At 31.8% G+C, this 15030-nt stretch overlaps 1 protein-coding gene and 1 long non-coding RNA gene across 7 annotated transcripts; one reads left to right on the top strand and one right to left on the bottom strand.

The window, feature by feature from the left end:
• Nucleotides 1-1168: 1168 nt before the first annotated feature.
• LOC112488917 (disease resistance protein RUN1) lies at nt 1169-7585 on the top strand. Of its 2 annotated transcripts, XM_048463682.2 has the most exons (9): nt 1169-1435; nt 2073-2139; nt 2884-3380; nt 3797-4886; nt 4977-5345; nt 5476-6207; nt 6451-6960; nt 7153-7217; nt 7324-7585. In XM_048463682.2, coding segments are annotated over exons 1-9 (3480 nt in total). In that variant the 5' UTR covers nt 1169-1286; the 3' UTR covers nt 7325-7585. The 2 variants fall into 2 exon arrangements, with proteins under 2 accessions (XP_048319639.1, XP_048319638.1); XM_048463681.2 differs by having other exon boundaries at nt 7153-7585.
• Nucleotides 7586-10662: 3077 nt separating this feature from the next.
• On the bottom strand, nt 10663-14032 carry LOC112488973 (uncharacterized). Of its 5 annotated transcripts, none has more exons than XR_007237907.2 (5): nt 13948-14032; nt 13724-13840; nt 13095-13199; nt 11963-12098; nt 10663-11861 (listed from the first exon to the last, which is right to left on the bottom strand). It is a non-coding gene; the product is annotated as an uncharacterized LOC112488973 (long non-coding RNA). The 5 variants fall into 5 exon arrangements; XR_007237908.2 differs by lacking the exon at nt 13948-14032 and having other exon boundaries at nt 10663-11184; nt 11669-11861; nt 13724-13941; XR_003053322.3 differs by lacking the exon at nt 13948-14032 and having other exon boundaries at nt 10663-11184; nt 11736-11861; nt 13724-13941.
• Between the last annotated feature and the right edge of the window lie 998 nt (nt 14033-15030).

Below are 15030 nucleotides of genomic sequence, written 5' to 3'. Positions count from 1 at the left end.
GTAAAAGACACAGTTTGGTGAATGTTGAGATGCTTAGCATGTGGTTTCTTTTTACAATGCCATAAGAAATTAATATTATTGATTGTAACACATAAGCTCCCCATAATAATGCTACTTAATTACGTCTTTGTTATCCACTAACATATCTGAGTACTTAACCAATTTATTATTAATATATTATACTAGTACCTTACATAACGAGAAGAATCATCCTAATTAATATATTCTATTTAAGAAAGAAAACAAAAACTTTGCACATGAAGTAGTCAGTGATGGTCGGTGGCACATGCATTATATATTGATTTGTCTATATTATCTTGGCATAGAGAAACGCAAGCCCCTAGTCCTCCCTAGCACTATAGAAGGGTTTTACTCTATTTTTTTTATTTATTGGTAAGCAACCCACGGTCAAGATCTAATCTGGATTGAGGGAGAGCATTTCCAATAGGTATGTGGATTGCAATCTATGTGGATTATTTTTTTACTAATATAAGCATTTTCAATAATTATTTTTTTAAATAAAATAATAATAATAATTAATAATGTCTATCTATTAATTTTTTCCTATGCAAAAAAATAATATTCTTGATAAATATTGTTTTTGACCGTCTAAAATATACGGTTTCTTTGTCGCAAAATATTTAAAGAAAACCATTTGAGAGATGTTTTTTGAATGAATGTTTATATTTCTTGTATAGTAAATAAAATTTTAAAAATTTATAGAGCATTAAAGATGCTTAAAAATGGCTATTGCAATCTTAACTTCACCTAAGGATAAGGATTTTAGATATTCTACCTTATTTATCTTTTAGTCATTACAATTATTCAAGTTGAAAACCTTAATGTGGAGGACTGTAGACATACGGAGTATCTTACTTAAAAAGAAAGAACTTAAGAAGGTCATTACTATCATTTGTTACATTCAACTTTTGAATAATTAGAGAAAAAAATCTCATATTTTCAACTAAAATCGGAAGGTCCAAATAAAAGGGGGTATTATTGTAACTTTCTACAACTAAATTAATTTAAGAGTACATGAAATTACAAAAATTTCATATAAAAAAATGACAATCTTGAAAGTTAAAGGGGGTATTTTGTAATTTTACCCAAAGTAGATTAATAAGTTTCCCAAAGCGGAGTAAAGTTTAACGCAGCTTTCCAAGTAAACCTCTCCTAAAACTAACGTTTTTGAGCAACCAGCTACGTTCTGACACTGGGTTTTTCCACTCCTAAAACAGCGGTTCCTAATACGACACCGTTTTGTCCACCTTCTTCTTCCAGATCTGATGGTGCTGTACTCTGGTATACTTTCTTTGTCACCAAGATTTTGCTTCCCCAACTCGTACATGGGTTCTACAGTACTCTTCAATACTGCGCACAACTCCGCATGCCTATTTCGTAATAAACGAAGCCGTAACCGAACCATACACAATCAGTTACGTTCTCTTTCCAACTTAATTTCTGTTCTGTTTTTTGCGTTATTTGGATCAACAAAACCTTCTTTCTCTCACACACACATGACCACCATTCAAGATTCCTAAAATGTTAGTTCAAGATTATATTGAACCCAACCCATGCTTAGAACATTGAGTCCGTGGGTCTAGCAATCTAGACTAGTACTGGTAGTAAAAGATAAAACCAAAAGTACTAGAAAATCTTGGCAACACTCTTCATCATTTTTTATTTTTTTTTTAAGTTTGTGAGTGGAGAGAATGTATGACATAAAGCACGCTACCTGCAAAGGAATAGAATCATATACACATATACATAAATATATAGAAATATATATATATATATATATTATCTCACCAGGTCCGGATGAATTTTCAATTAAAACCTTTTTTATGAGCCCTTGAGTTACTTCAAGATCTCTGTTAGTACAAATACAAATTTTAAATACATTTTTACATCTTAACTTTTAAAGTGATTCAAATCTGAAAAGAGGTCATGAAAAACCATACTTATTAGGACAATTCTTGTCTTGAGAATTTATATATATATACATATACTCGTATTGTATGTGCTTTAGGCCTTTAGACCTTCTAAATTATGGCTTGCGACTTTTCACGCAGGTATTCAGGCTTTCATAAAAAATTAAGGCCTGGCTTAAGCAATATTCTATATAAGGTCCCCAACAAGGTAAATTTAAGTGCTGCTTGGTAAGGTGGTTGTTTTTAATTTTAGTATTGCTTTTTCCCTGCTTAATTTTTTGGAATTAATTTAATTTGTTTATATTAAGTATTAATTAGTGATGGTTACAATTTGTTAAATATTTAAGTTCACTACAAGATTAAGGAAGAAAAGAAAAAGACATAAAGGCCAAATTGAACACAACTTCAAATTGTATTGGTTTTTGGTTTTTTTATTTTTTTTATTTTTTTTCTTTCCTTCAAATTTATAGTTGTCTAAAATCTTTAACACACTATAATTACCATTAGTTAACACATGACATAATCAAATTACACATTATCAGGTAGAAAAAACTAAACAACAAACACTAAAACTATTCATGTTATCAAAAGACACCTTAATTAACTTGTTTTGCTTTATTTTAAAGTTAATAGATACTCAAGTTTGTCTATAACCACCAAAACATAGTTCCTTTTATATGACATTTCGCATACTTTTAGCTGCCATCCTATGTTTTGCTTATCCGACTAAATTGGACATAATCTTTGCTCAGGATCAGCCTACATAGACTTATATCATATGTGTTAATTGTCCAATTTTCATGCACTAATACACACCTTTTGGTGATACCGAATATAAGCAGATAATGGACTTCCCGGATCATGAACAAGAGAAGATCTCTCTCCTTGATTGTGAATTTGCTACACTCAATTATTTATGCACTCAAAGTTTACTTTGCTTGTGGGTTTGCAGGTTACAAACTTGGTTGCTTCATCATCATCATCATATTCTACTTGTCAAGATAAGTATGAAGTGTTTCTCAGTTTCAGAGGTGAGGACACCCGTGATGGCTTTATTGGACATCTTTATAATGCTTTGTGTCAAAAGCATATCCTGACCTTCAAAGATGACGAAAACCTAGAAAGTGGCCATAAGATTTCAGAAATTATGGAGGCCATTAAGGAATCTAAGATTTGCATAATAGTTTTTTCCAAAGACTTTGCTTCTTCGACATGGTGTTTGGATGAGGTGGTTCGCATACTTGATTGCAAAAGATATGGCAACGATATCATAATACCCATTTTTTACGGCATAGAGCCATCCATTGTACGCAAACAGGATGGGAGTTATGCAGAAGCATTTAACAAACATGAACAACGTTTCAAGAACAAAATGGACAAGGTGCAGCAATGGAGGGATGCTCTCAAGGAAGTGACCAATCTCAGCGGCTATGATTCAAAGAATTTTAGGTAAATTTCTATCTTATTGATTTTATAATATGTATATTGTAAATTGTCACTTATTTGCTTAAGAGACTAACTAACAGAGTTTAATGTATTATCAAATCATGCGAAAATATTATAAATACATCCCTTAATTATCCATATTATATGATATTTTCCCTTTTATATTTTTTTCTAACAAGTGATGGAAATCACAATTAATAGCACTATTTCTTTTTTAATCAATCAGTAAGTGCAAAAATATAAAATACTGAATAGAAATTTAAGTCATCTGATCAATAAATACCTAATTATTTATTTCTTTTAAATATTCACCAAAATTTATATTAATGATCCTCTGTTTCTTTTACCCCCATTTAATCCAAAAAAATGATCCTCTGTTTCTAACAGTTGTATTTGATTATTTCTTATGAATTTGCTAGGCCCGAATACAAGTTTATTGATAAAGTTGTTGAAGATATCTTGTTGAAATTGTCTAAATACCCATCAACGTATGATCATTCCAAGCAGGGCTTGGTTGGAATTAAAAATCAGATCAAAGAAGTTGAAGGATTATTAGGCATTGGCTCAATGGATGTTCGTATCATTGGTCTTTATGGCATGGGGGGTATTGGAAAGACCACCCTTGCTGAGGCTGTATTTCAAAACTTATACCATCATTTCGAAAGTCATTGCTTTCTTCGCATTGATAGAGAAGAATTTCATTTGAGAGAGAAACTTGTTCGTGAATTGTTAAAGGATAAAACAGACAATCTAAGCATGGAATCCCCAAGTATTCAAGACAGACTCAGACGTACAAAGGTCCTTATTGTCTTGGATGATTTGGATGATGTGACATCCCAATTTGACAACTTATTATCTATGTACAAGTTTGGTGGTGGAAGTAGAATCATTGTAACATCTAGAGATGTGCAGGTGCTTAGGACAGTGGCTGATCAAGTTTATGAGGTTAAGAGGTTAAATGACTTTGAAGCTCTTGAGCTCTTCCATTTGCATGCTTTTAAGCAAAATTCGGATCTTGCAAGAGATTATGCTACTTTATCAGAAAAAATGGCAAATTACACCGATGGTAATCCATTAGCTCTTAAAGTCTTGGGTTCTTCTCTTTACTCCAAGAGCATAAAAGATTGGGAAAGTGCATTGGAGGAGCTGCAAAGTGAACCAAACAAAAACATTGAAAAAGTGTTGAGAATAAGTTTTGACCAATTAGGGAGAAAAGACAAAAAAGGCTACACAGCCATCCAGGATGCTTTTCTTGACATTGCATGCTATTTTCTTGGTGAAGTTGATAGAGAATTTGTTGAAAGCATAATAGATCGAGGTGGTGCTTCCAAAAAAATAAGCGATCTTATTGATAAGTGCTTAATAATTGAAGGTCAAAATGGACTGTCCATGCATTCTTTAATACGACAGATGGGTCAGACTATTGTTTGTGATGAAAGCAAAGAACCTGGAAATCGTACTAGGCTGTGGAAGGCTAAGGATATTTCTCGTGTATTGGCGAAAAATACGGTAATTGCATAAATTCCTACATTTATTTGGTGTACTTTTATGCTAGTAAAATTGTATCCTTATCTATATGTTTATTGGTTTGATTTTCAGGGAAGCTATGAAATTGAAGGCATATTATTGGATCAATCTGAACTGGAAAATGATGTACATGTGAAATCTACAGCATTCTCAAAAATGAACAATCTGCGATTCCTTAAAATGCATTGTGACAAAAGATTTGGTTGGAAAGGCATACTGTTAAGAAAACTAGGATTGTCTAGGCCGCACAAAAAGGAATCATGCAAAATTATATATCTCCCACCTGAAGGTCTTGAGTCATTTGATTCTAATGAGCTAAGATATTTTCAGTGGGATTCATACCGTTTTAAAGATTTGCCATCAGATTTCAGGGTAGAGAATGTTGTTGAACTTGTAATGCGTGAGAGCCAACTAGTGGAGCTAAATTGGGATGAGGAGCAGGTATATGTTATACATGATAAACTTATTTAGTTACTTATGTGCATATATAATATATCATGTTGTATTATATGTATATATATATATATATATATATAATCATTTTATTTTATTAGTTTTTGGTTTGTTGCAGGTCCCTGTGAAGTTAAAGAAGTTGGATCTTAGATATTCAGAGCACCTTATTCGATTCCCAAACTTGAGTGGGGCTATAAATCTTGAACGTATAAATCTTGAAGGTTGTAAAAATTTGGTTGAAATTCCTTCATTTTTTAAGGATCTCCACAAGCTTAAGTATCTAAATCTGAGTGATTGTGACAAGCTGGAAGGTGGCATAGAAAACCTTCCATTGAATATAAGGGATTTAAAATTGCGTGGGACAGCAATTAAAAGTCTACCGGAATGCATTTGGAAGATGAAATATCTCAAGGAGATGGATATTTCTCGTTGCCAAAAGCTGGAAAAGCTTCCAGAAATCCCGGAGGATTGTACAAGTTCATCTCTTGGATATTTGAATATAACCGGTTGTGGGAGATTGAAAACAATACCAGAGCTTCCACCATGTTTATCTCATATCGAAGCAGAGTGTTGCACCTCACTGGAGACAATATCAAGTTGGACTTGGAGGACTCCGACTGCAAAAAAAGAAAGACGTTACGTTTATAAAGTGAACCATAGTCTAAAATTGGATATCCACACAGGCAACCACGAAATTGCTGATTACGGTGGAACTTTGGCTGCTCAGGATGTAGTTGTAAAAAAAAGACATTACATTTATAATTTTAGCCGTTGTCTAAAATTGGATAGCAACTCACGCAACCAAGTAATTGCTGATCGCAGTAGAACTTTGATTGCTCAGGATCTGGATGTATGTATATATATATATATATATTAATATATTTCTCTCTCCCTGTATATATATATATATACGTTTTCCATAAAGTGTATTATATGTAACCAGGTGAACAACAAAATTAGCTGTCCAATGTCGTCCAATAGAATATTCTCATGTGTATATATATATATATATATACATATATATGCTCTAGCTAGTTTATGAACTGGATCATTTCTACGGTGACTTGATTAATTTATTGTCTATGTGGTACAGGATATTTCATATCTTGAAACGGTGTATCCAGGAGATGAGATTCCAGAGTGGTTCAGCCATAAAACGGATCGTGGGAACTCAGTCGATATCCAGCTTCCTCCAAATTGGTTTAATGTTACTGATACCCGCTTCGATTTTATCTTTTGCATTGTTTTTGTGTATAGTTCTTCTACAGTAGCTGAGACCCGATTCGAATTGAATTTCAAAACCAACAACATTAACAGTGATGATGACTGTGTTTATAATTATGATGGTGGTTGGTTGCCTCATACTGGAAGTAAAGATGAAGATCACGTCTTAATTAGGTGCACAGGGTTCGATTTGGAAAGTGCATTTGGGGCAAAGTGGTCCTCTATTTGTAGCAACTTCACCCAAGTTTCTATCCGTGTGTTTGTAGAGGGAAAAGATGTGAAATGGGAGATCAAAAAGTGTGGGTTTAAGTTGTTACATGGGCAGGGTGCAAGTAAAAGACAGTTGGATGATGATCCTAACATCAAATTCCAAGAAGAGGTAATTAATCAATTGAAAGTAAATAAAAATCATACATTCAATTGATGTATTTATTTGGCTTCTTATTTATTTCTTTATTTATTTTTGTTTTGACCTGCATGCTATGCAAACCGGTAATTTAGAAGTCATAAAATTCCACTCTTTAGTATTGAAATGTCACTGATTATTCTTTATTCGTATGATGTTTTCCAGATGAAGAATCTTGAAACCCAGCCGACAGTTAGTTTTGAATTGGATGATATGTTTAAATTTATCTGGTTTGTCATGCATGCCCTTGTCAAGCTACTCTCTTTCTCTGTTTCTGGTGGTAAAGCTTTATCGGTAAATTGATATGATTTTGTTTTGCTTGTTGTCATCGAGCAGATTATGTGAAGTGCATGCAAAAACTTCAGCAGACCAAACACAGTGATGGCTCCTATTTTACTTTATGATTCTCAAAAGGATATGGAAATGCAAATTTCTGTAATATCTATGCTATTGTACAAGTAGAAAATTCATGTGCTGCTTTTGTTGTCATTTTTGTTTTTGGATATTTTAATGGAGTTCGGAGAACAAATATTGCATCTTAATGCTTTCTTATACTATTAGATAAGTAATTGCAATGGCCATATATACATTTATTCTAGTTTTTTCTGTGGCACTTACTGTTTATGCTGCAGTTGCATTTTTCCTTTTATATTTCAAAGTAGGGAATTAAAAGATTTTTAAAAAGTTTGACCTGGCATTTTGCATCCATATAATATCTACTGCATGTAGTTTATTTTATATTCTGAAATCATTTATATATATGTCCACACATTAGGAGAACTATATATTTGTGTGTTGCTATGAAGTGTAAGAAAACCGACCATGGCCTATAATTGATGTATCAGTGTCATACTCTTTAAAAATATAAATGAAAGGAAAATTAAACAAAGGTTCTTAGACAAAATAACATTATTGCTATATAAAATTTTCAAAATGTGTTAATTTGACTTGTTCCATTGCAAAAACTTATATTGTTGTATTTAATATTTACTTGATAGAATGTTAAAGTCCGAGCCTTAGAAGTTAGAACAAATGTAAGAAAAATGTTTTCAAATATGGCTTTGTGTCCTCGTGAATAGTTCAAATAGTAATGACCACTAATGATAACCTTCCAGCAAATATGAGAAGAGGTTTGGAGATGCTACCTCATTGGAGAGAAATTATTTTTTCTGGTGGGTTTAAAAAAATACTAAGATTTTAGGCCTTGATGATCAATTGATGAACTTGGAAGTATTGAAGTGGAGACAGGGGCTATGGCTTGTCTTGAAGAGCCAAGCATCAGCCGATGTCAGTTTCTGGAGAAGGTACTTTCTGACACTAAGCATTTAACCAAGTTGAAAGTGCTTGTTTACTGATATGCCCTGTAGATGAAAAATACAATGATTGTTGGTAAGTATCCCACATCCAAGAAGTTTATTCAACCTATTTGAAAAGTAAACCCTTTGGAGAGTTTGGCAGATGGAGAGAATTGTCCCTGCCTAAATATTTCATTAACAGGTGCAAATTCCAAACTCGTTAAAAGTAACATTTTCTACAAGCTGGTGGGTGGTTATCATGATGTACTGTAAATGCTTGAAGAAGTATATTCAAAAGTTACCTCTGGATAGAAGGTAATCTGAAATATTGTAAGGTGGTACCTAAAACAAAGATAGTTTGTTGTACAATCAATGCATACGAACTAGTTTGCATAAAAAAGCCAGTTTGCATCTCTGTTACAATGTATCTACGAAGTGCTAAAACAGTAATGCATCATACTAGCTTTAATTCTCTTGTAAAGAGCTAGCTTTTGTTGAATGCTTTTATTTTATTTTTCCAGTTTTATTTTTGTTTTTGTTTGTGGGAAATAAGTGCATTTCTAGACTAGTTTTGGAGAAAGAAGTTGATTTTCAGCTCAAGTTTAATACAAAATGATTATCAGCTATGCTGTTGACCATTCAGACGACTTAATTGGATCATGAATTTCTCTCAAGTATGTTGGTTATTTTGAGAGGTAAGGTATAATGTTTTGAATGCATTGTTTAAGCTATTTTGAATTCTTTGTTGAGAGTGAAATAAAAATAAAGTAAAATATAAACTGAAATTAATGTATTGTAAAAACATATTTAAGATATTACACGATAATTTTTATCAAAACTCTTGTCCCCGAAAAAAAAAAAAAAAATACAAAGACAAAAACTGCCCCCCTCCCTAGCTACTCTCTCTACTTTATCTCCCCCATTTCTCTCTGCGCTTTCCCTACTGCTTCCTCTCCCTGTGTTGTTCTCCTAACATTCTTTCTCCACATGCTCTCTTAGATTTCTCACTACAAGCCTCCCTCCCTATTTTTTGTCCTCTTTAATTCTACTTCCCTCTCCCCACCTTCTCTACCTCACTAATCTTCTCCTTAATTTTTATTTCTTACTTTTCCTCCGTTCTCTTTCTCCTACTTCCTTTGCTTAGAGTTTCTCTCCCTCCACTTTCTTTCCACTATCTACACTTTCTCTACTACACTCTCTCTAATTTCTCTCTTTAATTTCTCTAGTTAAAAAATTCTAATTGTACTCCCTTTAACACTACTGTCATAGGATAAAATGATTTGTTCCATTAAGCTATCAATATCAAATTTCATGAAATTCCAATTTATATCCTCAATGAAATAGTTTAATTATAATTAGTGTGCTTTTTGGAAAAGCTTCACGACTTTTAAGAATTAAATAGATTTATTCAATAAATTATGTCTGAAAGTTTAGGTCTTTCCCAAAGAATTTACTTCTTAGTTTTGTTCAAAAGTTGTAAATCACAAGCTTTAAAAATAAGTTTTCTTCTTAAAGGGTAATTTTGTAAATACGTTACTTTGATTAGTAATAAAATAATGTAATTATTTGAATTAAATAAAAATATAATATCTTTATAACAAAACCGGAAAAAATTAACTTTCTTTTAAATTTTGGTAATATTTTAGTTGTGTTTTTTTCTTCATATTTTTTTAGGAAAAAAATTCTTATAATAGTTTTATGTTACAGAAAAAACATTATAAGTTGCTGTTTTTTCCCTTTTCCATAAAAATACAGTTGGTACTAAAAAACATTCTTATATTACATAAAAAATTTCATAGTTGTGTTAACAAAAGGTATATCTTATATTTATATATTTTAAGATCATTTTCTCTTTGCCCTTTTCCATAAAAAGAACTCAGTTGCTTATTAGTGATTTATTCCCCAAAAAAAAAGTGATATATACATACATATATATATATATATATTTAGAAATAACTATTTTTTTAATGAAGAAAAATGTATATATATATATATATTGAAAATAATAAAAAGTAGTTTTTCTCAAGATAATTTTATATATAGTTGATTACATAATAGCCTTTTCTATTTATTTTGGTTTCATTTTCAAGATATAAATGGAATTTCATAAAATATAAAATTGATGGCCTAAGGAATAAACCATTCTACCACATAACAATAACATGAATAAGGGTTACAACTAGAAGTGCAAAAAGAAATCAATTTGAGAAAGTAGAAAAGAATTGCAATAAGAAGAAAATGAAAAGATAAAAAGCATTACAAAGCAGAGAGGGTAACTAACAAAGTCAGTAGAAGAAAATAATCGACAGAGAAAAGTAGAGAAAAAGAAAATCAAAGAGAGAAAGTAAAAGAGAAAGCAGAGAGATAAAAGAAAGAGATATAGAAAACAGAGAAAACATTCAAGAGGGAAAAAGTAATAGAGAAAGAGATGAAGAGAAAGCAGAGAGCAAAGAGAAATTGAAGAGGAAGTGAAAGAGAGAGAGGAAGAGATACACCACACGCCACACCCACAGCAGAGAGAGGAAGAGACTTGGCAATCCCGGCAGTCTTTCTTCCTCCCAAACCCAACAAACCATTATCTTTCATCATTATCAATTATCCTATGGTAAATACAGCACAGTTTCACATAAATGAATCAAACACAAATTTTAAACAATTGGATCAATATCTGTCATACTGTCAAGTGCACTTTTTCTATCTTCTATCTGGACCCCTTGCTCAAGTTTGAATGTGACTATTTGCATCTTACGTAAACTGCTCTCTTGTCCCTCCAATCTTCTCAATCACACCATCAAGATAGTTCTAATGGTTGCTTCTCCTCTAAATACTGTCAAGAAACTAAAATTGCAAAGTGTGCAAGCTTGACAAGGTTATGATTCAACTGCATAACAGCATCCTTAGCCTGCAATTGAAAACCCAAAAAAAAAAAATATGTCATATGCAGACTGGAAGAAGACATAAAAAATATTAGTCCTACTTGCTACAAACTAAAACCACTAAGTTTGTAAAGCTTTTGAGAAGGTTGATTTTTAGTCTCAAAGTCATTGATGTAATTGTAATACAACTGTATTGTATCATCCCCAGCCTGCAATTGAAAAGGAAAAGAATATATATACATATATATAATGTCAGATTCAAATAGGAATAAAAGACAATATAAAGATAAATCCTACTTACCACTTTATATGTCAAAAACAAGGTGAGAACAGTAAAATGCACAATTTAGCAACAGAAGAAAAATGCAATTAATAGAGATCAATTCTAACCAAAGAAGTTTATATTTGTACTCCTTTTAAATCATTTGCAAGCCTAAGATACATCTGGCAAACATTTGGCAATGTGTTCAGGAAGCAGATTATGTTATGCTACATTACATTTTACACTACCAGTGAATTCTACTCTTGCATCCCAAGGCTGAATTTTGAAAGATTTCCCAATTACACTTTACACTACCAGTGAATTCTACTCTTGCATCCCAAGGCTGAACTTTGAAAGATTTCCCAATTACACTGTGTCTCTCATTTACAGTCCCATCATTGCAGCAATACTCGGGAAAGTAGTCCAGAAAATCTTTGATTCCTAGTTGAAATAAACGGTGTGCAAGTTCCAATCAAAAGTATGCAATGTGATTGGTACCATATACTTGTTGAAACCTTTAGAAAGAGTTATTACATACATACCTTCCAATAATCCGTGAATGCAGAAAGAAAGACATTAGATTTGTACTGCCTTGAAGTAAATTTGTTCCATAACACAATTGGTGAGAAAAATTTTAAGACTCACTTCGCTTGTAATCTTTCCTCCCCAGACTAAAAGCTGCATGAAATCTGTGATTAGTCAAACATGCCATAAATTTCATAAAGGTCTGAAACAAACATAAAGAAATTACAAGATGAGGTTTAATGTTCAATGCGTCAATATTTAAGCCATAGAAGTAAATCTTTATAGAATTTTTCATTGCAATCTCTTTAACTTAATATCATGTGCAATGGGTTAAGATCACTGCAAATGATCAACCACAGAGATTCCTGTTCGAGTAAACATTAATTATGCGATACAATATTGGCCAAGCTCACAAGGATTACATAATTAGTTTCCACTGCATTTCTGGAAAGTCTTAGAGATTCTGCAGAATCTCTCCTAAGGAAGTATATTTCTCACTTAAGGCAAGAGAGTATACCATTCAAAAAAAGAAAAAAAGAAAAAAAGGTTTCAGGAAATGATTTAAAAATAAATGAGCAGCAAAAAAGAGTTCCAAAATTTAGAGAAAGAAGAAAGCTTACAGCAAAAATTATGAATAGACTAACAGGACAAGACAGTACAGACAATAAGACTGTGCAGAACAGGAATAGTAAAATGCTATACACAAACAACATACCATCATCTATGTCATATTGGTATATATATATATATATATACACATTGCCATTTCTTGTTTCTTCAAACTTTTTTGACAATCTCATATGGTTTTGATTATGATTTAAATGCTAACATTAACAAAACGAATCTAAAATCTGAATTTTATCAAACTCTATTTCCCAAATTGTTTCCCCAAATTATAAAAAAAAAATAAAAAAAATAAAAAAAAATCAATAATGCCATTAAATTCAATAGGCGACTCATCAAACAGCAACGTTTTTCAGATTCACAAAACCCTAACATCCAAAAAAAATCACACAAATTTCAACTGACATACAGCTACACAGAGACACACACAATCATACAGAAGGGAAAATTGGCATGGAAAAGAGACCTCGAAGACAGCAAGAGCTATGAATGAACTTAAATGATACAGAAAGAGAGAGACTTCACTGGTCACTGTATGAGAAAAAACCCTGAGTTAAATCCAATCCCAGAAATCAGAGCTGCTGACCCCATCGTCTTCTTGTTGTTTGTCGTTTCATTGACGCATTGAAACTGAATCAACAAAGAAATAAAGGGGTTTCTTAGGAGAAAATTAAAACAGGACAAAAAATTTATCTCCAAGCGATGGAGGAGATGATCGGAATAAATTGAAAAGGAAAGGCAAAGTAGATTTTTTTTTTTAATTTTTTAATTTTTTTTTTTTTCATTTGGTTATACTCGTATACGTAAGGGAACTAAAGTGAGCATTTCAAATTCAGATTTTTTTACCGTTAGAAATTTTCTGCTCTTCAAAATAAAATATGACTCTTTTTTTTCTATTATCACTGTTGATAGAAATCGAATTGGATTCCTTAGACACTAAGCAACCGTTTGTTTATTTTTTTGGCAATAAATATTGTACACTAAACAAAGTTAGTTTGCACTTTTGCAGGGTTAAGTATTGAGTTAAGCTTAACCTTATTTTTAACAAAAGCTTATTCTGTAAAAATATGTTACAAACCAGAAAAAAATATATACATATACATATATATATATATATATATATAGAATTTGAAAATAAAAATAGAAAAACATACCACATGCCATTTTCAGATTCTTCAAAATTTGGTTTTGTTGTTGTTTAACGCAGCCAAGTCAACGTCTAAGGAGGTCTTCTCCATTGAAACTGAATCAAGCGTCAAGAAGGTCGACATCTGTGTTAAGACAGACAAAATATTCATCTGAATATTCAAAAGGCGATGGAGATGAATAACTACTGGAGCACGATTTGATTAAATTCAAAAAGAGAAAAGCGAATTACACGTTTTTTTCCAGCAGAAGAAGCTACAGACACTAACTACAGTGCTCTCCACATATAAGAGTTTCGGGGTTTAAATTTGAATTTGTGACCGTTGTTCTAGCCGTTGGGATGGTCTTCTCTTCATTTGACAACTAACTGGGCCTCGTTTGGGCCGAATTTGTGCTGGCAACATCTCAAGAAGTAGTGGTGCTGTAATTCGAAAAAATTAATAATAATACTAATAAAACTCACATATATTTCACAGGACTGCTGAAAACTTCGAGTTTAGGCTGCATTAAAAAGTGATTTAATGCACATCTTATCCATTTTATTGGTCATGGACATTTTCTTTAGACATTAAATGTTTGGCAATTTTTTTTTCCTCTTTCATGAACATTTTGTGATCTTTTCATGAAACATATATTTTTCAGTTCTATCCATAATATGTTGGTTAAATATTGTGATCTTTTTGGGCAGATGTGCGAACCGATTCTGTTTTCAGTAATTCTGTCTACTTTATAGAACAAATCGATCTTCTTCTTTTTTTTTTTTTTTTTAAATAGTTTAAACCAATTTTATTGTAAAAGATGTAATATTTTCTCAACAATGAATTTACTATTTGAAATTTCTAAAATAATGTGACTAACACTAACACTGCTCACATGTTCCAAAAAGAGATGTTAAGGCGTATTAACACTTAACAGTGCCCTCTTCCACTTGTAAAAATGATCAATCTTTGCTACATACAAATGTACAAAAAATTGAACTGAAAAAAGGCATACAAATTTTTATACTTGGACATGGCCTATTCACACATTTTTTTTGTTCCCTTGGACATGGAAAATTTTATACTTGCATAGGCTCTAGGGTATGTCAACCAAAGCCTGTAAAGATAATATTATCATCTCTGATTTATATATAATTATGTCTTTGTATCTATGTTTACAAGGAATAACACGTAATTGTAAATTAGTGTTTAATTATATATTCTTTGGTCCATAAATTTAGTTGCTAATATTTTATAATCTAATACTAAGGAGTAGTAAATTTTCTTTTACGTTGAAGTAGTGTGTTAAACTTTTCTGCTTTGTAGCTCATATAAAT

This window comes from Ziziphus jujuba, chromosome 6 (genome assembly GCF_031755915.1).
Source record: "Ziziphus jujuba cultivar Dongzao chromosome 6, ASM3175591v1".
NCBI classification, from domain to species: Eukaryota; Viridiplantae; Streptophyta; class Magnoliopsida; order Rosales; family Rhamnaceae; genus Ziziphus; species Ziziphus jujuba.
This window is presented reverse-complemented; position numbering and strand designations above follow the sequence as displayed.

Coding starts and splice junctions, on each gene's coding strand:
- LOC112488917 (XM_048463681.2), top strand. CDS start 1,287: ATGGTGCTGTACTCTGGTATACTTTCTTTGTCACCAAGATTTTGCTTC. Junction 4,887..4,976: donor GTGTATTGGCGAAAAATACG/GTAATTGCATAA, acceptor TTTGATTTTCAG/GGAAGCTATGAAATTGAAGG. Junction 6,208..6,450: donor TGATTGCTCAGGATCTGGAT/GTATGTATATAT, acceptor TATGTGGTACAG/GATATTTCATATCTTGAAAC.